General features: G+C 41.8%; 7 protein-coding genes across 7 annotated transcripts in view; all 7 read left to right on the plus strand.

Moving 5' to 3' along the window:
• LOC306777140 (protocadherin gamma-C5-like) overlaps positions 1-24,300 on the plus strand; it is a gene marked incomplete at its 5' end in the record, with an annotated part of 227,308 nt that overhangs the window by 8,278 nt on the left and 194,730 nt on the right. The window lies entirely within an intron of this gene.
• On the plus strand, positions 620-3,043 carry LOC306777547 (protocadherin beta-15-like; the record flags this gene model as incomplete). Its single annotated transcript, XM_079268712.1, has 1 exon — positions 620-3,043. The coding sequence occupies one exon, from the start codon at positions 620-622 to the stop codon at positions 3,041-3,043; it is 2,424 nt and encodes an 807-aa protein (XP_079124838.1).
• On the plus strand, positions 5,064-7,481 carry LOC306777548 (protocadherin beta-15-like; the record flags this gene model as incomplete). Its single annotated transcript, XM_079268713.1, has 1 exon — positions 5,064-7,481. The coding sequence occupies one exon, from the start codon at positions 5,064-5,066 to the stop codon at positions 7,479-7,481; it is 2,418 nt and encodes an 805-aa protein (XP_079124839.1).
• On the plus strand, positions 9,401-11,863 carry LOC306777549 (protocadherin beta-15-like; the record flags this gene model as incomplete). The annotated part of the gene is made up of 1 exon (XM_079268714.1): positions 9,401-11,863. One exon carries the CDS (start codon positions 9,401-9,403, stop codon positions 11,861-11,863), a length of 2,463 nt encoding a protein of 820 aa, XP_079124840.1.
• On the plus strand, positions 13,109-15,526 carry LOC306777550 (protocadherin beta-15-like; the record flags this gene model as incomplete). The annotated part of the gene is made up of 1 exon (XM_079268715.1): positions 13,109-15,526. The coding sequence occupies one exon, from the start codon at positions 13,109-13,111 to the stop codon at positions 15,524-15,526; it is 2,418 nt and encodes an 805-aa protein (XP_079124841.1).
• On the plus strand, positions 17,548-20,061 carry LOC306777551 (protocadherin beta-15-like; the record flags this gene model as incomplete). The annotated part of the gene is made up of 2 exons (XM_079268716.1): positions 17,548-19,945; positions 20,039-20,061. 2 exons carry the CDS (start codon positions 17,548-17,550, stop codon positions 20,059-20,061), a joined length of 2,421 nt encoding a protein of 806 aa, XP_079124842.1.
• On the plus strand, positions 21,314-23,728 carry LOC306777552 (protocadherin beta-15-like; the record flags this gene model as incomplete). Its single annotated transcript, XM_079268717.1, has 1 exon — positions 21,314-23,728. The coding sequence occupies one exon, from the start codon at positions 21,314-21,316 to the stop codon at positions 23,726-23,728; it is 2,415 nt and encodes an 804-aa protein (XP_079124843.1).

A 24,300-nucleotide genomic window follows, 5' to 3' on the forward strand; every position in this document is an offset into this window, starting at 1 on the left:
CAGACATACTCTCTGGGAGCTTGTTTCACATTTAACCGCAGAACAAAAGATTCAAAACCAGGGACATGAACGGTAGAATTTGTATTATTTACTAACGTTACGGATATTACATACAGTGTTGAGCGTAGAACAGTTCAGAACCAATCCGTAGTCAGACATTGTTTAACAGAAACAATTGGGGAATTTTGTCTTTTTATTATCGCTATGGAATCCTTTAAGTGGATCAATTAAGGATGCATGTTTGTAAAGTCTCATCACTGAAAGCACCAGCATATCATTTAACTTCAAAAGTAAATTACACAATACTTCCGTATGACACTGTTTGATACATTTTTAAATTGCATTTTTATTTAAACATGAAAGATCAAACTATTGGACAGTGGATTTAAGAATAAATTGCTATATTTCATTTGTACTCACGGTGTCACTATAGACCAGCTAAGGAGTGAAGTGTTCAGTCTGCTTTGCACACCACCCATTATTTGGATGGACCAGCCTTGTGTTCTTTTTATCATTCAACACCGAGGACTCATGCTTGGAAGCCACATATATTGATCGAATAGTAGTCTTTTCAAGGCTCGATATTAACGTGTTGTAACGTGTTTAGTTCTGTCTGAGGATGATGACTAGACGATGCGTTCTTCAAAGCTATGGCTTTGTGTTTTTCTTTGTTGTGGTGCAGTCCGCACACGGAGACCTGAGCTACTCTGTACAGGAGGAGCTCAAGCGCGGATCTGTTATTGGAAATATCGCCAAGGATCTCGGCCTGGAGGTGGGCAGACTGTCTGCTCGCAAAGCTCGTGTTGACATGGAAGGAAACGAGAGACAGTATTGCGGGATTAACCTTCGAAGCGGAGATTTAATCGTTGCTGAAAGAATCGACAGAGAGGATCATTGTGGAGACAAGCCTTCGTGTGTTCTTAAATTCGACTTGCTGTTAGAGAATCCATTGGAGTTACACCGGTTGTCCCTGCAGGTGCAGGACATAAACGACAATGCACCAATTTTCACAAAGGATATTATAAAGCTTGAAATCACAGAGTCAGCTGCCAAAGGAGCTAGATATCGTGTTAATGCAGCACACGATGCTGATATAGGCAAGAACACCGTTGAAAGCTACATTTTGCAACAAAACCCTCACTTTGTGTTCAGTATTCAGACGACAAGTGCTGCTGGTAAATACGGTGAGTTGGTTTTAGATAAAGAGTTAGACCGAGAAGAGCAGCAGGAAATGAAATTGTTACTCACAGCTGTAGACGGTGGTTCTCCTCAGAGATCAGGGACAGTAGTCATACACGTCATTGTACTTGATGCTAATGATAACGCCCCAGTTTTTACTGAGGCCGTTTATCGAGCCACGTTACCGGAAAACTCAGCTATTAATACCCCAGTTATTACTGTAAGTGCATCAGATGCAGATGAAGGTGTCAACGGAGAGGTTACATATGAATTTAGCAGATTATCTGATAAGTCACGGAAGCTTTTTTCACTAAATGAAAAAACTGGTGAAATCAGAGTGACAGGTAACATTGATTATGAAGAGGGATCGAAGTATGAAGTGTTTGTTGAGGCCAAAGATGGTTATGGACTATCTTCAGCAGCAAAAGTGATTATTGATATCACTGATGTCAATGACAACGTCCCTCTGATATATCTGAAATCACTGACTAACCCCATACCTGAGAACGTGTCACCTGGTGCAGAGGTGGGCATCATCAACGTGCAGGATAGAGACTCTGAGACTAACAGACAGGTCCGCTGCTCCATTCAGCAAAACGTCCCTTTTAAGTTGGTTCCTTCTATTAAAAACTATTATTCTCTGGTGACCACAGGACAACTGGACCGTGAACTAGAGTCTGAATACAACATTACAATCACTGCCACTGACGAGGGCTCTCCACCTCTGTCCTCCTCTAAAACTGTTCAGTTATCTGTAGCAGACATCAACGACAACCCACCTGTGTTTGAGGAGCAGTCCTACAGCGCTTATGTGACTGAAAATAACAAACCTGGCTCCACTTTATGTTCCGTTACTGCTCGAGACCCCGACTGGAGACAAAACGGTACAGTGGTTTATTCTCTGTTACCCGGTGAGGTGAACGGTGCCCCGGTGTCCTCCTATCTATCTGTTAACGGAGACACGGGGGTGATCCATGCTGTGAGGTCGTTTGATTATGAACAGTTCAGGAGTTTTAAAGTCCATGTGACGGCCAGAGACAACGGTTCTCCTCCGCTCAGCAGCAACGTGACCGTCAGTGTGTTCGTATCGGATGTGAATGACAACTCTCCTCAGATACTGTACCCCGCCCCGGAGGGCAACTCCTTCATGACCGAGCTGGTCCCCAAAGCTGCACACGGAGGCTCTCTGGTGTCCAAAGTGATAGCGGTGGACGCGGACTCCGGACAGAACGCCTGGCTGTCCTATCATATAGTCAAATCCACTGATCCGGGACTTTTCACTATTGGTCTCCACAGCGGAGAGATCAGGACCCAGCGGGACATTTCTGCATCTGACAGCATGAAACAGAACCTCATTGTGTCAGTGAAAGATAACGGACAGCCCTCTCTCTCTGCCACCTGTTCCATGTATTTACTTATTTCTGATAACTTGGCTGAGGTGCCAGAACTGAAGGATATTTCTTACGACGAGAAGAACTCCAAACTGACCTCTTATCTGATCATCGCGCTGGTGTCTGTGTCCACCTTTTTCCTGACCTTCATCATCATCATCCTCGGTGTGAGGTTTTGTCGCAGGAGGAAGCCCAGACTGTTGTTTGATGGAGCAGTTGCCATCCCCAGCGCTTATCTCCCTCCTAATTACGCAGACGTTGACGGCACGGGAACTTTACGCAGCGCTTACAATTATGACGCCTACCTGACAACAGGTTCTAGAACCAGTGACTTTAAGTTCGTGTCATCCTACAATGACAACACACTGCCTGCTGACCAGACTCTGAGGAAAAGTCCATCAGACTTTGCTGAAGCGTTTGGAGATTGTGATGATTCTCCTGAGGTAGGAACACATTCCATATTATTTAAGTAACCGTTCTGAAAATGCTGCAATTTGGTTTATCGCTTTCTTCACTTGCATTGCTCCTTTCTGTGGTTTTGAGTGAATACAAGTTGTAATAGTGTTCTTTAAATGTCGTGATGCTGCCTTCAGGATTAAGCAACGTGTAATTGCTGACATGATTTCCCTTCCAATGAAACCCGTTTAAATTATGTCCCTTGTACTCTGTCCATGGTGCTGAACTCCATTTGATCAAACGATGCATATTCATGACCAATTTACAACTCAAGTTTATTCTGTCATTTTTTTTCTTCCTGCGTTTAATCTCAGTGAATTTAATTTGCCGTTGCATTTCTTTTAATTATTTACGTTTTTTACTGGTTTTATTCAAACATGCCGTTGCTGTCATGTGATGCAATTGTTTGAAGTTGTTTACAATTCAAACTCAAATGGATATTATTACTGGTTCACGATTTTTGGACACGATATTAGTGCACTATATAAATACAAGGTGAGCTGTCTCTGTCCTATCTGCTGAGTTAGGGCTTCCTTTATCTGCTGTTGTCTTGATTGATGTGGGCAACGCGAAAAATGCTTTCTCCATTATTTATCTAAAATTTGTGTTAATTAATTGTACTCGCATAATATGATACATTCCTTCCATGCCTTTGCATGATTGGTTATTCATGTGTTATTTTAGTTGGCATTTACTCTTATATTTTGTTGCCCATGCGCAAACCTGATTTCAAAAAAACTAATTTTAAGTAACTTGATATTTGTGCTGACAATCAGAGGTGTTTTAACATCGTAATTATACGGGAGGAATCCGTTTTAAAATCAGAGATCACGTCTCACATCTTTTGGGAATAATTTAACGAACTTTAGTTGTCGACTAATTGAGCATTTATTGTCACTGATAATGGAGCAAACAAAAGTGCCATCGAGAGAGCAAATAGTAAAATCATGTCTCCATTGAAATGCAAGAACGTTTGATTTATTTTTGACAAAGAACCTTGCAGAACTAGTTCATGTTTCTCATCAAACTCAAATTATTTATTTTTGATGCATTTCACTGTTCCAACGTCATCCTTTAAATTGCAGTATGTTTTCCTGGACTGTAGCTGTTTGTCAGCCTCTCTGAAAATGTGTCACAATTCATCGTTGAATCAGTGAACAATAACATCAAGTGTAAAGCTCAATACAAAAAAGATTTCTTCTGTTGCTGATAATTACAACAATACAAATATTAAAATACAATTGTTTTGCTCATCAGGGTAGAAGAGATTCATACAAAGATCATATTTTGCAGATAAATAATTGACTGATTTTTGTCGTCTAAGTTGTCAAAAATATTTCAGAAAAATCATGCCAATAGATCTGTGTGTCACCATAAAGTACACAACTGTTGGTGATCTTATTGGTTATCATGCCTACACATAGTTTTCCTTATCATGCTTTCAATCTGAACAATAACGAGACAAAACAATGTGTGAGCACTAATAATATAAGAAGAAATTTACAATTTTTTAATCTATTTGATATAAAATTAAAGTGTATGTGTTCTGTCAATGTTTCGACATGCCAATGATTCTGTGAAAGCATTGGATTGTTTTGGCGACAAAGTTTGAATAGTTTTATTTTCATCCCCATTGTGGTATTTTCTATTCTTTTTTTCCATCACAAGATGACAGGGCAGTCCTGTATCAAGGCATGTTGATCCTAATATGTCAAAACAATTATTATTGTTGTTGTTTTGAACAAGGTTATCTGAAAAGGTCCATATTTAAGCGCGTAGAAATTCCTCCATCATCTTGTTATACCCCGGAAAATACTCATGGTGTCAGTATGTACCAGTTAATGAGAGGGCACGGCCATTCTCCACCCTTCGGTCTCATCGAATTTAAAACCTGCTTCTGCTGTTGTACAGCAGTTGACAATATCGCTTCGTGATAGAACTGCAAGAAGAATATTGTTCATATTGGAGTAAATCACAGCTCCAGTTCTGAATATTTGGACGTACTTTGTGGCAGTAGAGGTCTTCCTCGCAGTAACAATGGCATGCAGCAGATCTGCGCTTCTTTCCGGCCTTGCTTTTATATTTCTTGTCCTCCACCCTGTCTATGGAGACCTGAGCTACTCTATCCCGGAGGAGCTGAAACGTGGATCTGTTATTGGAAATATCGCGAAGGATCTGGGACTTGATTTGGGGAGACTGTCTGCTCGCAAGGCCCGTGTCGATACTGAAGATAACAGTGTTAAGTACTGCGGTATGAATCTCAACACCGGAGACTTGATCGTACAAGAAAGGATTGACAGAGAAGGGCTTTGTGCGAAAAAGGCATCATGTGTTCTGAAACAGGAACTCGTATTGGAAAATCCTTTAGAACTGCACCGTATTAGTATCCGCGTTCAAGATGTCAACGACAATTCACCACAATTCAAAGAGGAGTCACTTAAATTTGAAATACACGAATCTGCGGACAAAGGTGCAGGTTTCCTCTTGGATGAGGCGCACGATGGAGACATCGGAGAAAATGCTGTTCAGAGCTACTCACTTCAGCAGAATGATCATTTTAAACTAAATGTGAAGACAAAGGGAGTTGGACGAAAATATGGTGAATTGGTTTTAGACAAAGAATTAGATAGAGAGGAGAAAAAAGAGATCATGTTGTTGCTTACCGCATTCGATGGAGGCTCTCCTCAGAGATCAGGTACTGTAGTCATACACGTCACTGTACTGGATGCTAATGATAATGTACCAGTGTTTAGTCAGGCCGTCTATAAAGCCAGTCTGCCTGAAAACTCTCCTCTGGATACATTGGTGATCACAGTGAGCGCTACTGACGCAGACGAAGGGTTGTATGGTGAAGTTACTTACGGATTTGATCACGTTTCAGATGTAAACCAAGTTTTCTCTCTGAACTCTAAAACTGGAGAAGTTACTGTGGCTGAATCTATTGATTATGAAAAAGAATCTTCGTATGAAATGCAGATAAGCGCAAAAGATGGTCTGGGATTAGCGTCATATGCAACCGTGATAATTGAAATTACTGACGTAAATGACAATGCTCCAGTGATATATCTGAAGTCACTGACTAACCCCATACCTGAGAACGTGTCACCTGGTACAGAGGTGGGCATCATCAACGTGCAGGATAGAGACTCTGAGACTAACAGACAGGTCCGCTGCTCCATTCAGCAAAACGTCCCTTTTAAGTTGGTTCCTTCTATTAAAAACTATTATTCTCTGGTGACCACAGGACAACTGGACCGTGAACTAGAGTCTGATTACAACATTACAATCACTGCCACTGACGAGGGCTCTCCACCTCTGTCCTCCTCTAAAACTGTTCAGTTATCTGTAGCAGACATCAACGACAACCCACCTGTGTTTGAGGAGCAGTCCTACAACGCTTATGTGACTGAAAATAACAAACCTGGCTCCACTTTATGTTCCGTTACTGCTCGAGACCCCGACTGGAGACAAAACGGTACAGTGGTTTATTCTCTGTTACCCGGTGAGGTGAACGGTGCCCCGGTGTCCTCCTATCTATCTGTTAACGGAGACACGGGGGTGATCCACGCTGTGAGGTCATTTGATTATGAACAGTTCAGGAGTTTTAAAGTCCACGTGACGGCCAGAGACAACGGTTCTCCTCCGCTCAGCAGCAACGTGACCGTCAGTGTGTTCGTATCGGATGTGAATGACAACTCTCCTCAGATACTGTACCCCGCCCCGGAGGGCAACTCCTTCATGACCGAGCTGGTCCCCAAAGCTGCACACGGAGGCTCTCTGGTGTCCAAAGTGATCGCGGTGGACGCGGACTCCGGACAGAACGCCTGGCTGTCCTATCATATCGTCAAATCCACTGATTCGGGACTTTTCACTATTGGTCTCCACAGCGGAGAGATCAGGACCCAGCGGGACATTTCTGAATCTGACAGCATGAAACAGAACCTCATTGTGTCAGTGAAAGATAACGGACAGCCCTCTCTCTCTGCCACCTGTTCCATGTATTTACTTATTTCTGATAACTTGGCTGAGGTGCCAGAACTGAAGGATATTTCTTATGACGAGAAGAACTCCAAACTGACATCTTATCTGATCATTGCGCTGGTGTCTGTGTGCACCTTTTTCCTGACCTTCATCATCATCATCCTCGGTGTGAGGTTTTGTCGCAGGAGGAAGCCCAGACTGTTGTTTGATGGAGCAGTTGCCATCCCCAGCGCTTATCTCCCTCCTAATTACGCAGACGTTGACGGCACGGGAACTTTACGCAGCGCTTACAATTATGACGCCTACCTGACAACAGGTTCTAGAACCAGTGACTTTAAGTTCGTGTCATCCTACAATGACAACACACTGCCTGCTGACCAGACTCTGAGGAAAAGTCCATCAGACTTTGCTGATGCGTTTGGAGATTGTGATGATTCTCCTGAGGTAGGAACACATTCCATATTATTTAAGTAACCGTATTGAAAAAGCTGCAATTTGGTTTATCGCTTTCTTCACTTGCATTGCTCCTTTCTGTGGTTTTGAGTGAATACAAGTTGTAATAGTGTTCTTTAAATGTCATGATGCTGCCTTCAGGATTAAGCAACGTGTAATTGCTGACATGATTTCCCTTCCAAGGAAACCCGTTTAAATGATGTTCCTTGTACTCTATCCCTGGTGCTGAACTCCATTTGATCACACGATGCATATTCATGACCAACTTACAACTCTAGTCTATTGTGATGTCATGTTCTTCTTCCTGAGTTTAATCTCACTGAATAGACTTTGCCATTATATTTTCTAAATTATTTACATTTTTCAGCTCGTACTGTTTTTATTTGAAAATGCCGTTGCTGTCATGTGATGTCATTGTTTGAAGTTCTTTACAATTCAAACTCAGATGGATATTGTTACTGGTTAACTATTATTTCGACACGATATTAGTGCCCTGTGGATATAAAAGTTGAGCTGTCTCTGTCCTATTTGCTTGGTTGGGCCTCCTTTATCTGCTGTGGTCTTGATTGATGTGGGCAATGCCAAAAATGCGTTCTCCTTTATTCATCTAAAATTATTATTCATATTTTACCCATATAATATGGTACATTCTTTTCCATGGTTTTGTATGCTTGTTTATAAATGTGTTATTTGACTGGGCATTTACTATTATTTTCTGTTGGTCTACTAATTGAGCATTTATTGTCACTGATAATGGAGCAAACAAAGGTGCTATCGAGAGCAAATTGTAGTAAATTCATCTCTCCATGGAAATGCAAGACATTTAGATTTATTTTTGACAATAAACCTTGCAGAACTAGTTTATGTTTCCTGTCAAACTCAGATCATGTCCTTTTTATGAATTTTAATGTTACAGCATAATCCTTTAATTGGCAGTATGCTGTCCTGGACTGGAGCTGTTGGTCATATGAAATGTGTCACAATTCACAGTTAATTCGGTGAACAATAACACCAAGTGTTAAGGTCTATCCAAAAAAGATTTATTGTGACTGATAATTACGACAACAACAATACAAATATTAAAATACAATTTTGTTGCTCACCCGGGTAGAACATATTCATAAATAGACCATATTTTGGAGATAAATAATTGACTGATGATTTTTGTCTTCCAAGTTGTCAAACATATTTCAGGAAAATCATGCCAATAGATTTGTTTGTCACTATAAACAACTGTTGGTAATATTTGGAGGCACGCAGCAATTCAATTTACAGTCACTTCAAATGATTGTTCATTGTGTAATCTCATTGGTTATCATGCCGACATAGTTTTCCTTAATAAGCTTTCAATCTGAACAGTTACAAGAAAAAACAATGTGTGGGCACAAGTAATATTGGAAGATATTTAACAACATTGTCCTATATTTGATATGACATGAACGTGTGTTCTTTCAATGTTCTGACATGCCAAAGATGTTTTGAAAACATTGTTTTGGCGACAACAATTTTAATAGTTTTATGTTGATCCCCATTGTGGTATTTTTATTTTATTTTAGTTTTTTACATTACAAGAGGACAGCGCAGTCCTGTATCAAGGCATGTTGATCCTAATATGTCAAAGCATTATTGTTGTTGTTGTTTTGAACAAGGTTATCTGAAAAGGTCCATATTTAGAAATATCAAAATTCCTCCATCATCTTGTTATACCCCGGAAAATACTCATGGTGTCAGTATGTACCAGTTAACGAGAGGGCACGGTCATTCCCCACCCTTCGGTCTCATCGAATTTAAAACCTGCTTCTGCTGTTGTACAGCAGTTGACAATATCGCTTCGTGATAGAACCGCAGTGTGAAGATTGTTCATATTGGAGTAAATCACAGCTCCAGTTCTGAATATTTGGACGTACTTTGTGGCAGTAGAGGTCTTCCTCGCAGCAACAATGGGATGCAGCAGATCTGCGCTTCTTTCCGGCCTTGCTTTGATATTTCTTGTCCTCCACCCTGTCTATGGAGACCTGAGCTACTCTATCCCGGAGGAGCTGAAACGTGGATCTGTTATTGGAAATATCGCGAAGGATCTGGGACTTGATTTGGGGAGACTGTCTGCTCGCAAGGCCCGTGTCGATACTGAAGATGACAGTGTTAAGTACTGCGGTATCAATCTCAACACCGGAGACTTGATTGCACAAGAAAGGATTGACAGAGAAGGGCTTTGTGTGAAAAAGGCATCATGTGTTCTGAAACAGGAACTCGTGTTGGAAAATCCTTTAGAACTGCACCGTATTAGTATCCGCGTTCAAGATATCAACGACAATTCACCACAATTCAAAGAGGAGTCACTTAAATTTGAAATTCGGGAATCTGCAGTCAAAGGTGCAGGTTTTCTCTTGGATGAGGCGCACGATGGAGACATCGGAGAAAATGCTGTTCAGAGCTACTCACTTCAGCAGAATGATCATTTTAAACTAAATGTGAAGACAAAGGGGGTTGGACGGAAATATGGTGAATTGGTTTTAGACAAAGAATTAGATAGAGAGGACAAAAAAGAGATCATGTTATTGCTTACCGCATTCGATGGAGGCTCTCCTCTGAGATCAGGTACTGTAGTCATACACGTCACTGTACTGGATGCTAATGATAATGTACCAGTGTTTAGCCAGGCCGTTTATAAAGCCAGTCTGCCTGAAAACTCTCCTCTTGATACTTTGGTGATCACAGTGAGCGCTACTGACGCAGACGAAGGGTTAAATAGCGAAATTACATATGGATTTGATCACGTTTCAGATGAAACACAGGTTTTCTCTCTGAACTCTAAAACTGGAGAAGTTACTGTGGCTGAATCTATTGATTATGAAAAAGAATCTTCGTATGAAATGCAGATTAGCGCAAAAGATGGTCTGGGATTAGCGTCATATGCAACGGTAATAATAGAAATTACAGATTTAAATGACAACGCCCCTCTGATATATCTGAAATCACTGACTAACCCCATACCTGAGAACGTGTCACCTGGTACAGAGGTGGGCATCATCAACGTGCAGGATAGAGACTCTGAGACTAACAGACAGGTCCGCTGCTCCATTCAGCAAAATGTCCCTTTTAAGTTGGTTCCTTCTATTAAAAACTATTATTGTCTGGTGACCACAGGACAACTGGACCGTGAACTAGAGTCTGATTACAACATTACAATCACTGCCACTGACGAGGGCTCTCCACCTCTGTCCTCCTCTAAAACTGTTCAGTTATCTGTAGCAGACATCAACGACAACCCACCTGTGTTTGAGGAGCAGTCCTACAGCGCTTATGTGACTGAAAACAACAAACCTGGCGCCACTTTATGTTCCGTTACTGCTCGAGACCCCGACTGGAGACAAAACGGTACAGTGGTTTATTCTCTGTTACCCGGTGAGGTGAACGGTGCCCCGGTGTCCTCCTATCTATCTGTTAACGGAGACACGGGGGTGATCCACGCTGTGAGGTCGTTTGATTATGAACAGTTCAGGAGTTTTAAAGTCCACGTGAGTGCCAGAGACAACGGTTCTCCTCCGCTCAGCAGCAACGTGACCGTCAGTGTGTTCGTATCGGATGTGAATGACAACTCTCCTCAGATACTGTACCCCGCCCCGGAGGGCAACTCCTTCATGACCGAGCTGGTCCCCAAAGCTGCACACGGAGGCTCTCTGGTGTCCAAAGTGATCGCGGTGGACACGGACTCCGGACAGAACGCCTGGCTGTCCTATCATATCGTCAAATCAACTGATCCAGGACTTTTCACTATTGGTCTCCACAGCGGAGAGATCAGGACCCAGCGGGACATTTCTGAATCTGACAGCATGAAACAGAACCTCATCGTGTCAGTGAAAGATAACGGACAGCCCTCTCTCTCTGCCACCTGTTCCATGTATTTACTTATTTCTGATAACTTGGCTGAGGTGCCAGAACTGAAGGATATTTCTTATGACGAGAAGAACTCCAAACTGACCTCTTATCTGATCATCGCGCTGGTGTCTGTGTGCACCTTTTTCCTGACCTTCATCATCATCATCCTCGGTGTGAGGTTTTGTCGCAGGAGGAAGCCCAGACTGTTGTTTGATGGAGCAGTTGCCATCCCCAGCGCTTATCTCCCTCCTAATTACGCAGACGTTGACGGCACAGGAACTTTACGCAGCGCTTACAATTATGACGCCTACCTGACAACAGGTTCTAGAACCAGTGACTTTAAGTTCGTGTCATCCTACAATGACAACACACTGCCTGCTGACCAGACTCTGAGGAAAAGTCCATCAGACTTTGCTGAAGCGTTTGGAGACTGTGATGATTCTCCTGAGGTAGGAACTGGTTTCACATATCATTTGATGTATTTACAACATAATGATCCAGTCAATACCTTTTTACAGTTATAATTTGTATTTGCCTTGCTTCTTCTTCAAGCCAATGTACGGAGTGAGGTATTGGTACATTTATTTCATTGCAAATTAAGTTACTCTCCAATTCATAGCCATAGTGCAGATTCAGAGGAGTTAGTCTACAATAGCCTGAATTAATTTCAACATGTCTTGTCATTGGAGTAGAAGCTGTTTATCTTCATTCATATCTTTTTTTCAAAGCTATCTCTCACTTAATTAACACAGCAATGCATCGCTAATTGTGTCCTTTGAATTGAGCTGGGGCTCTTTTTGTGTCTCTCTCCTTGGTGCTGAACCTCATTGTTGCACTTGTGATGGAACTCGTACCTGCCTTCTATTTGCCTCACCTTTCAAGTGTTTTAGATTACACTTTTACTTACAGATCTGTTTTTCTGAGATATCTGTATCCCATTTTGTAATTAATATCCAGGATTCGCTTCATATTTAACTCAAATTAAAACATAATAATAATAAAGGACAAATCACATCAGTAAAATGAGAGGAGATATTTTGCTTCATTGGGTAACATTCCATATTTGTAAGTGCAAATGATTTGCGGATTATTTCAATTTGCCGTTATCAACCTTTTTTCTTTTGTATTGTTATTCCAGTCCAAAATATGAAGGGCATGGTATCGCTCTTCTCTCTTGGTGTTGCTTTTTATGCACCATCGTATATTATTTATTTTGTATTTTAATCTATTCTATTTACTAAAGAGAAAGACAGACATACATAGATTTGCTTCCAAGCGAATTTGGAGTATTTAGCATACAACACGAAATTACATGATCCGTGGTTCAACATTGTTTAACATGAGTGCAGTGTTGTCTTACTATCATCACCATGAATTGCTTTAGGTGGATTAATGTAGGAGGAGACATGATGTTGTTTGTAAAGCATCATGAGACAAAGAACCAGCAGCTCGGTGAACTTAAAGATAAATTACAATCATGCTGCTTTTTATTCCCTCATTATACGTTTCTATACAAACATTAAGGCCAGACTACCTTGTAATGACACTGTTATATTTCATTTGTACTCACGGTGTCACTATTGACCAGCTAAGGAGTGAAGTGTTCAGTCTGCTTTGCACACCACCCATTATTTGGATGGACCAGCCTTGTGTTCTTTTTATCATTCAACACCGAGGACTCATGCTTGGAAGCCACATATATTGATCGAATAGTAGTCTTTTCAAGGCTCGATACTAACGTGTTGTAACGTGTGTAGTTCTGTCTGAGGATGAGACGGCGTGTTCTTCAAAGCTATGGCTTTGTGTTTTTCTTTGTTGTGGTGGAGTCCGCACACGGAGACCTGAGCTATTCTGTACAGGAGGAGCTCAAGCGCGGATCTGTTATTGGAAATATCGCCAAGGATCTCGGCCTGGAGGTGGGCAGACTGTCTGCTCGCAAAGCTCGTGTTGACATGGAAGGAAACGAGAGACAGTATTGTGGGATTAACCTTCGAAACGGAGATTTAATCGTTGCTGAAAGAATCGACAGAGAGGAGCATTGTGGAGACAAGCCTTCGTGTGTTCTTAAATTCGACTTGCTGTTAGAGAATCCATTGGAGTTACACCGGTTGTCCCTGCAGGTGCAGGACATAAACGACAATGCACCCATTTTCCCAAAGGATATTATAAAGCTTGAAATCACAGAGTCAGCTGTCAAAGGAGCTAGATATCGCATTACTGCAGCGCAAGATGCTGATATAGGCAAGAACTCCGTTGAAAGCTACATTTTGCAACAAAACCCTCACTTTGTGTTCAGTATTCAAACGACAAGTGCTGGTAGAAAATACGGTGAGTTGGTTTTAGATAAAGAGTTAGACCGAGAAGAGCAACAGGAAATGAAATTGTTACTCACAGCTGTAGACGGTGGTTCTCCTCAGAGATCAGGGACAGTAGTCATACACGTCATTGTACTTGATGCTAATGATAACGCCCCAGTTTTTACTGAGGCCGTTTATCAAGCCACGTTACCAGAAAACTCTGCTATTAATACCCCAGTTATTACTGTAAGTGCATCAGATGCAGATGAAGGAGTCAATGGAGAGGTTACATATGAATTTAGCCATCTGTCTGATAAATCACAGAAGTTGTTTTCATTAAATGAAAAAACTGGAGAAATCAGTGTGACAGGTAACATTGATTATGAAGAGGGATCGAAGTATGAAGTGATTGTTGAGGCCAAAGATGGTTATGGACTATCTGCAGAAGCTAAAGTGATTATTGATATCACTGATGTAAATGACAACGCCCCTCTGATATATCTGAAGTCACTGACTAACCCCATACCTGAGAACGTGTCACCTGGTACAGAGGTGGGCATCATCAACGTGCAGGATAGAGACTCTGAGACTAACAGACAGGTCCGCTGCTCCATTCGGCAAAACGTCCCTTTTAAGTTGGTTCCTTCTATTAAAAACTATTATTCTCTGGTGACCACAGGACAACTGGACCGTGAACTAGAGTCTGATTACAACATTACAATCACTGCCACTGACGAGGGCTCTCCACCTCTGTCCTCCTCTAAAACTGTTCAGTTATCTGTAGCAGACATCAACGACAACCCACCTGTGTTTGAGGAGCAGTCCTACAGCGCTTATGTGACTGAAAATAACAAACCTGGCTCCACTTTATGTTCCGTTACTGCTCGAGACCCCGACTGGAGACAAAACGGTACAGTGGTTTATTCTCTGTTACCCGGTGAGGTGAACGGTGCCCCGGTGTCCTCCTATCTATCTGTTAACGGAGACACGGGGGTGATCCACGCTGTGAGGTCGTTTGATTATGAACAGTTCAGGAGTTTTACAGTCCACGTGACGGCCAGAGACAACGGTTCTCCTCCGCTCAGCAGTAACGTGACTGTCAGTGTGTTCGTATCGGATGTGAATGACAACTCTCCTCAGATACTGTACCCCGCCCCGGAGGGAAACTCCTTCATGACCGAGCTGGTCCCCAAAGCTGCACACGGAGGCTCTCTGGTGTCCAAAGTGATCGCGGTGGACGCCGACTCCGGACAGACCGCCTGGCTGTCCTATCATATCGTCAAATCCACTGATCCGGGACTTTTCACTATTGGTCTCCACAGCGGAGAGATCAGGACCCAGCGGGACATTTCTGAATCTGACAGCATGAAACAGAACCTCATTGTGTCAGTGAAAGATAACGGACAGCCCTCTCTCTCTGCCACCTGTTCCATGTATTTACTTATTTCTGATAACTTGGCTGAGGTGCCAGAACTGAAGGATATTTCTTACGACGAGAAGAACTCCAAACTGACCTCTTATCTGATCATCGCGCTGGTGTCTGTGTCCACCTTTTTCCTGACCTTCATCATCATCATCCTCGGTGTGAGGTTTTGTCGCAGCAGGAAGCCCAGACTGTTGTTTGATGGAGCAGTTGCCATCCCCAGCGCTTATCTCCATCCTAATTACGCAGACGTTGACGGCACAGGAACTTTACGCAGCGCTTACAATTATGACGCCTACCTGACAACAGGTTCTAGAACCAGTGACTTTAAGTTTGTGTCATCCTACAATGACAACACACTGCCTGCTGACCAGACTCTGAGGAAAAGTCCATCAGACTTTGCTGAAGCGTTTGGAGATTGTGATGATTCTCCTGAGGTAGGAACACATTCCATATTATTTAAGTAACCGTTCTGAAAATGCTGCAATTTGGTTTATCGCTTTCTTCACTTGCATTGCTCCTTTCCGTGGTTTTGAGTGAATACAAGTTGTAATAGTGTTCTTTAAATGTCATGATGCTGCCTTCAGCATTAAGCAATGTGTAATTGCTGACATGATTTCCCTTCCAATGAAACCCGTTTAAATTATGTCCCTTGTACTCTGTCCCTGGTGCTGAACTCCATTTGATCACAAGTTGCATATTCATGACCAATTTACAACTCAAGTTTATTCTGTCATTTTTTTCTTCCTGAGTTTTATCTCCGTGAATTTAATTTTGTCGTTGCATTTCTTTTAATTATTTACTTTTTTTACTGGTTTTATTCAAACATGCCGTTGCTGTCATGTGATGCAATTGTTTGAAGTTGTTTACAATTCAAACTCATATGGATATTATAACTGGTTCACGATTTTTGGACACAATATTAGTGCCCTATATAAATACAAGGTGAGCTGTCTCTGTCCTATCTGCTGAGTTAGGGCTTCCTTTATCTGTTGTTGTCTTGATTGATGTGGGCAACGCGAAAAAATGCTTTCTCCATTATTTATCTAAAATTAGTGTGAATTAATTGTACTCGCATAATATGGTACATTCCTTCCATGCCTTTGCATGATTGGTTATTCATGTGTTGTTTTAGTTGGCATTTACTCTTATATTTTGTTGCCCATGCGCAAACCTGATTACAAAACTCATTTTAAGTAACTTGATATTTGTGCTGACAATCAGAGGTGTTTTAACATCGTAATTATACGGGAGGAATCGGTTTTAAAATCAGAGATCACGTCTCACATCTTTTGGGAATAATTTAATGAACTTTAGTTGTCGACTAATTGAGCATTTATTGTCACTGATAATGGAGCAAACAAAAGTGCCATCGAGAGAGCAAATAGTAAAATTATGTCTCCATTGAAATGCAAGAAATCTAGATTTATTTTTGACAAAGAACCTTGCAGAACTAGTTCATGTTTCTCATCAAACTCAAATTATTTATTTTTGATGCATTTCACTGTTCCAACATAATCCTTTAAATTGCAGTATGTTTTCCTGGACTGTAGCTGTTTGTCAGCCTCACTGAAAATGTTTCACAATTCATCGTTGAATCAGTGAACAATAACATCAAGTGTAAAGCTCAATACAAAAAAGATTTCTTCTGTTACTGATAATTACAACAATACAAATATTAAAATACAATTGTTTTGCTCATCAGGGTAGAAGACATTCATACAAAGATCATATTTTGCAGATAAATAATTGACTAATTTTTGTTGTCTAAGTTGTCAAAAATATTTCAGAAAAATCATGCCAATAGATCTGTGTGTCACCATAAAGTACACAACTGTTGGTGATCTTATTGGTTATCATGCCTACACATAGTTTTCCTTATCATGCTTTCAATCTGAACGATAACGAGACAAAACAATGTGTGAGCACTAATAATATAAGAAGAAATTTACAATTTTTTAATCTGTTTGATATAAAATTAAAGTGTATGTGTTCTGTCAATGTTTTGACATGCCAATGATTCTGTGAAAGCATTGGATTGTTTTGGCGACAAAGTTTGAATCGTTTCATTTTCATCCCCATTGTGGTATTTTCTATTATTTTTTTCCATCACAAGATGACAGGGCAGTCCTGTATCAAGGCATGTTGATCCTAATATGTCAAAACAATTATTATTGTTGTTCTTTTGAACAACAAGGTTATCTGAAAAGGTCCATATTTAAACACGTAGAAATTCCTCCATCATCTTGTTATACCCCGGAAAATACTCATGGTGTCAGTATGTACCAGTTAACGAGAGGGCACGGTCATTCTCCACCCTTCGGTCTCATCGAATTTAAAACCTGCTTCTGCTGTTGTACAGCAGTTGACAATATTGCTTCGTGATAGAACAGCAAGAAGAATATTGTTCATATTGGAGTAAATCACAGCTCCAGTTCTGAATATTTGGACATACTTTGTGGCAGTAGAGGTCTTCCTCGCAGTAACAATGGCATGCAGCAGATCTGCGCTTCTTTCCGGCCTTGCTTTGATATTTCTTGTCCTCCACCCTGTCTATGGAGACCTGAGCTACTCTATCCCGGAGGAGCTGAAACGTGGATCTGTTATTGGAAATATCGCGAAGGATCTGGGACTTGATTTGGGGAGACTGTCTGCTCGCAAGGCCCGTGTCGATACTGAAGATGACAGTGTTAAGTACTGCGGTATAAATCTCAACACCGGAGACTTGATTGCACAAGAAAGGATTGACAGAGAAGGGCTTTGTGCGAAAAAGGCATCATGTGTTCTGAAACAGGAACTCGTATTGGAAAATCCTTTAGAACTGCACCGTATTAGTATCCGCGTTCAAGATATCAACGACAATTCACCGCAATTCAAAGAGGAGTCACTGAAAATAGAAATCCACGAATCTGCAGTCAAAGGTGCAGGTTTCCTCTTGAACGAGGCGCACGATGGAGACATCGGAGAAAATGCTGTTCAGAGCTACTCACTTCAGCAGAATGATCATTTTAAACTAAATGTGAAGACAAAGGGGGTTGGACGGAAATATGGTGAATTGGTTTTAGACAAAGAATTAGATAGAGAGGAGAAAAAAGAGATAATGTTGTTGCTTACCGCATTCGATGGAGGCTCTCCTCAGAGATCAGGTACTGTAGTCATACACGTCACTGTACTGGATGCTAATGATAATGTACCAGTGTTTAGTCAGGCCGTCTATAAAGCCAGTCTGCCTGAAAACTCTCCTCTGGATACATTGGTGATCACAGTGAGCGCTACTGACGCAGACGAAGGGATGTATGGTGAAGTTACTTATGGATTTGATCACGTTTCAGATGTAAACCAAGTTTTCTCTCTGAATTCTAAAACTGGAGAAGTTACTGTGGCTGAATCTATTGATTATGAAAAAGAATCTTCGTATGAAATGCAGATTAGCGCAAAAGATGGTCTGGGATTAGTGTCATTTGCAACCCTGATAATTGAAATTACTGATATAAATGATAATGCTCCAGTGATATATCTGAAATCACTGACTAACCCCATACCTGAGAACGTGTCACCTGGTACAGAGGTGGGCATCATCAACGTGCAGGATAGAGACTCTGAGACTAACAGACAGGTCCGCTGCTCCATTCAGCAAAACGTCCCTTTTAAGTTGGTTCCTTCTATTAAAAACTATTATTCTCTGGTGACCACAGGACAACTGGACCGTGAACTAGAGTCTGATTACAACATTACAATCACTGCCACTGACGAGGGCTCTCCACCTCTGTCCTCCTCTAAAACTGTTCAGTTATCTGTAGCAGACATCAACGACAACCCACCTGTGTTTGAGGAGCAGTCCTACAGCGCTTATGTGACTGAAAACAACAAACCTGGCTCCACTTTATGTTCCGTTACCGCTCGAGACCCCGACTGGAGACAAAACGGTACAGTGGTTTATTCTCTGTTACCCGGTGAGGTGAACGGTGCCCCGGTGTCCTCCTATCTATCTGTTAACGGAGACACGGGGGTGATCCACGCTGTGAGGTCGTTTGATTATGAACAGTTCAGGAGTTTCAAAGTCCACGTGATGGCCAGAGACAACGGTTCTCCTCCGCTCAGCAGCAACGTGAGCGTCAGTGTGTTCGTATCGGATGTGAATGACAACTCTCCTCAGATACTGTACCCCGCCCCGGAGGGCAACTCCTTCATGACCGAGCTGGTCCCCAAAGCTGCACACGGAGGCTCTCTGGTGTCCAAAGTGATCGCGGTGGACGCGGACTCCGGACAGAACGCCTGGCTGTCTTATCATATCGTCAAATCCACTGATCCGGGACTTTTCACTATTGGTCTCCACAGCGGAGAGATCAGGATCCAGCGGGACATTTCTGAATCTGACAGCATGAAACAGAACCTCATTGTGTCAGTGAAAGATAACGGACAGCCCTCTCTCTCTGCCACCTGTTCCATGTATTTACTTATTTCTGATAACTTGGCTGAGGTGCCAGAACTGAAAGATATTTCTTATGACGAGAAGAACTCCAAACTGACCTCTTATCTGATCATCGCGCTGGTGTCTGTGTCCACCTTTTTCCTGACCTTCATCATCATCATCCTCGGTGTGAGGTTTTGTCGCAGGAGGAAGCCCAGACTGTTGTTTGATGGAGCAGTTGCCATCCCCAGCGCTTATCTCCCTCCTAATTACGCAGACGTTGACGGCACAGGAACTTTACGCAGCGCTTACAATTATGACGCCTACCTGACAACAGGTTCTAGAACCAGTGACTTTAAGTTCGTGTCATCCTACAATGACAACACACTGCCTGCTGACCAGACGCTGAGGAAAAGTCCATCAGACTTTGCTGAAGCGTTTGGAGACTGTGATGATTCTCCTGAGGTAGGAACTGGTTTCGCATATCATTTAATGTATTTACAACATAATGATCCAGTCAATACCTTTTTACAGTTATAATTTGTATTTGCCTTGCTTGTTCTTTAAGCCAATGTACGGAGTGAGGTATAGTTACCCACTGCACATTTATTTCACTGCAAATTAAGTTACTCTCCAATTCATAGCCATAGTGCAGATTCATTTTCCACTTGAATGTTTTCATTGAACCTGATCGTTTATCAATAGTTCAGAGGAGTTAGTCTACAATAGCCTGAATTAATTTCAACATGTCTTGTCATTGGAGTAGAAGCTGTTTATCTTCATTTTTATCTTTTTTCAAAGCTATCTCTCACTTAATTAACACAGCAATGCATCGCTAATTGTGTCCTTTGAATTGAGCTGGGGCTCTTTTTGTGTCTCTCTCCTTGGTGCACTCATCTCATTGTTGCACTTGTGATGGAACTCGTACCTGCCTTCTATTTGCCTCACCTTTCAAGTGTTTTAGATTTCACTTTTACTTACAGATCTGTTTTTCTGAGATATCTGTATCCCATTTTGTAATTAATATCCAGGATTCGCTTCATATTTAACTAAAATTAAAACATAAGAATAATAAAGGACAAATCACATCAGTAAAATGAGAGGAGATATTTTGCTTCATTGGGTAACATTCCATATTTGTAAGTGCAAATGATTTGCGGATTATTTCAATTTGCCGTTATAAACCTTTTTTCTTTTGTATTGTTATTCCAGTGCAAAATATGAAGGACATGGTATCGCTCTTCTCTCTTGGTGTTGCTTTTTATGCACCATAATATATTATTTATTTTGTATTTTAATCTATTCTATTTACTAAAGAGAAAGACAGACATACATAGATTTGCTTCCAAGCGAATTTGGAGTATTTAGCAAACAACACGAAATGACATGATCCGTGGTTCAACATTGTTTAACATTAGTGCAGTGTTGTCTTACTATCATCACCATAAATTGCTTTAGGTGGATTAATGTAGGAGGAGACATAATGTTGTTTGTGAAGCCTCATGAGACAAAGAACAAGCATCTTATTTAACTTAAAGATAAGATAAAATCATGCTGCTTTTTATTCCCTCATTATACGTTTATATACAAACATTAAGGCCAGACTACCTTGTAATGACACTGTTATATTTCATTTGTACTCACGGTGTCACTATAGACCAGCTAAGGAGTGAAGTGTTCAGTCTGCTTTGCACACCACCCATTATTTGGATGGACCAGCCTTGTGTTCTTTTTATCATTCAACACCGAGGACTCATGCTTGGAAGGCACATATATTGATCGAATAGTAGTCTTTTCAAGGCTCGATACTAACGTGTTGTAACGTGTGTAGTTCTGTCTGAGGATGATGACTAGACGGCGCGTTCTTCAAAGCTATGGCTTTGTGTTTTTCTTTGTTGTGGTGGAGTCCGCACACGGAGACCTGAGCTATTCTGTACAGGAGGAGCTCAAGCGCGGATCTGTTATTGGAAATATCGCCAAGGATCTCGGCCTGGAGGTGGGCAGACTGTCTGCTCGCAAAGCTCGTGTTGACATGGAAGGAAACGAGAGACAGTATTGTGGGATTAACCTTCGAAACGGAGATTTAATCGTTGCGGATAGAATCAACAGAGAGGAGCATTGTGGAGACAAGCCTTCGTGTGTTCTTAAATTCGACTTGCTGTTAGAGAATCCATTGGAGTTACACCGGTTGTCCCTGCAGGTGCAGGACATAAACGACAATGCACCCATTTTCCCAAAGGATATTATAAAGCTTGAAATAAGAGAGTCAGCTGCCAAAGGAGCTAGGTATCGTATTAACGCAGCGCAAGATGCAGATATAGGCAAGAACTCCGTTGAAAGCTACATTTTGCAACAAAACCCTCACTTTGTGTTCAGTTTTCAGACGACAAGTGCTGGTAGAAAATACGGTGAGTTGGTTTTAGATAAAGAGTTAGACCGAGAAGAGCAGCGGGAAATGAAATTGTTACTCACAGCTGTAGACGGTGGTTCTCCTCAGAGATCAGGGACAGTAGTCATACACGTCATTGTACTTGATGCTAATGATAACGCCCCAGTTTTTACTGAGGCCGTTTATCGAGCCACGTTACCGGAAAACTCAGCTCTTAATACCCCAGTTATTACTGTAAGTGCATCAGATGCAGATGAAGGAGTCAATGGAGAGGTTACATATGAATTTAGCCGTCTGTCTGATAAATCACAGAAGTTGTTTTCACTAAATGAAAAAACTGGAGAAATCAGTGTGACAGGAAACATTGATTATGAAGAGATTTCGAAGTATGAAGTGATTGTTGAGGCCAAAGATGGTTATGGACTATCTGCAGAAGCTAAAGTTATTTTTGATATCACTGATGTAAATGACAACGCCCCTCTGATATATCTGAAATCACTGACTAACCCCATACCTGAGAACGTGTCACCTGGTACAGAGGTGGGCATCATCAACGTGCAGGATAGAGACTCTGAGACTAACAGACAGGTCCGCTGCTCCATTCAGCAAAACGGCCCTTTTAAGTTGGTTCCTTCTATTAAAAACTATTATTCTCTGGTGACCACAGGACAACTGGACCGTGAACTAGAGTCTGATTACAACATTACAATCACTGCCACTGACGAGGGCTCTCCACCTCTGTCCTCCTCTAAAACTGTTCAGTTATCTGTAGCAGACATCAACGACAACCCACCTGTGTTTGAGGAACAGTCCTACAGCGCTTATGTGTCTGAAAATAACAAACCTGGCTCCACTTTATGTTCCGTTACTGCTCGAGACCCCGACTGGAGACAAAACGGTACAGTGGTTTATTCTCTGTTACCCGGTGAGGTGAACGGTGCCCCGGTGTCCTCCTATCTATCTGTTAACGGAGACACGGGGGTGATCCACGCTGTGAGGTCGTTTGACTATGAACAGTTCAGGAGTTTTAAAGTCCACGTGACGGCCAGAGACAACGGTTCTCCTCCGCTCAGCAGCAACGTGAGCGTCAGTGTGTTCGTATCGGATGTGAATGACAACTCTCCTCAGATACTGTACCCCGCCCCGGAGGGCAACTCCTTCATGACCGAGCTGGTCCCCAAAGCTGCACACGGAGGCTCTCTGGTGTCCAAAGTGATCGCGGTGGACGCGGACTCCGGACAGAACGCCTGGCTGTCCTATCATATCGTCAAATCCACTGATCCGGGACTTTTCACTATTGGTCTCCACAGCGGAGAGATCAGGACCCAGCGGGACATTTCTGAATCTGACAGCATGAAACAGAACCTCATTGTGTCAGTGAAAGATAACGGACAGCCCTCTCTCTCTGCCACCTGTTCCATGTATTTACTTATTTCTGATAACTTGGCTGAGGTGCCAGAACTGAAGGATATTTCGTACGACGAGAAGAACTCCAAACTGACCTCTTATCTGATCATCGCGCTGGTGTCTGTGTCCACCTTTTTCCTGACCTTCATCATCATCATCCTCGGTGTGAGGTTTTGTCGCAGGAGGAAGCCCAGACTGTTGTTTGATGGAGCAGTTGCCATCCCCAGCGCTTATCTCCCTCCTAATTACGCAGACGTTGACGGCACGGGAACTTTACGCAGCGCTTACAATTATGACGCCTACCTGACAACAGGTTCTAGAACCAGTGACTTTAAGTTCGTGTCATCCTACAATGACAACACACTGCCTGCTGACCAGACTCTGAGGAAAAGTCCATCAGACTTTGCTGAAGTATTTGGGGCCTCACTGGACACATTGGAGGTAGGCTTCACCGGCAAATGATTTGAATATTTTCAAAGAATAACTACCGATGTGCTGAAATACTGAGCAATGAATGTCAATTAAAATTGTCAACACTTCTAAATATATCAAGGGGTCGGCTGACATAAATTGAATTCAAACTATACTAATATTCCTCAGTTGTGTGTTATGGTTCATCTCTCTCCTTTGTTCCAACAACTAAACCTGTAATTTAGCTCCTTTGAAATAACTCTGTGAAACTGACCCTCGAAGTAAAAGATCAGATGAAGTCTGAAGTCTCCCATAGAGGTACGGAAAACCATAAATCCATGAAGTTATGTTTAATTCTAAAGGTGAAACATTCCTTTTTCTAAAACATCGTTCCATTAATAAGGTTGCAATTGGATCTAACGGTGTGTATGTATACGTCAAACAAATTGAGGCAATCTTAAAAACTACAACAAACAAAAAAAACAGCAACTATTATAATACATGGCAAAGTAAGATTTGTAATCGCACAAAGTATAATTGTCAGGATGTCTGACAGACAATTTTCAGGGTGAAATCTGTGTGTTCGTGGTTTACGCTTCGTACTTCAATTTCCATCACCATTC

Source organism: Melanostigma gelatinosum (genome assembly GCF_949748355.1).
Source record: "Melanostigma gelatinosum genome assembly, chromosome: 5".
Classification (NCBI taxonomy): domain Eukaryota; kingdom Metazoa; phylum Chordata; class Actinopteri; order Perciformes; family Zoarcidae; genus Melanostigma; species Melanostigma gelatinosum.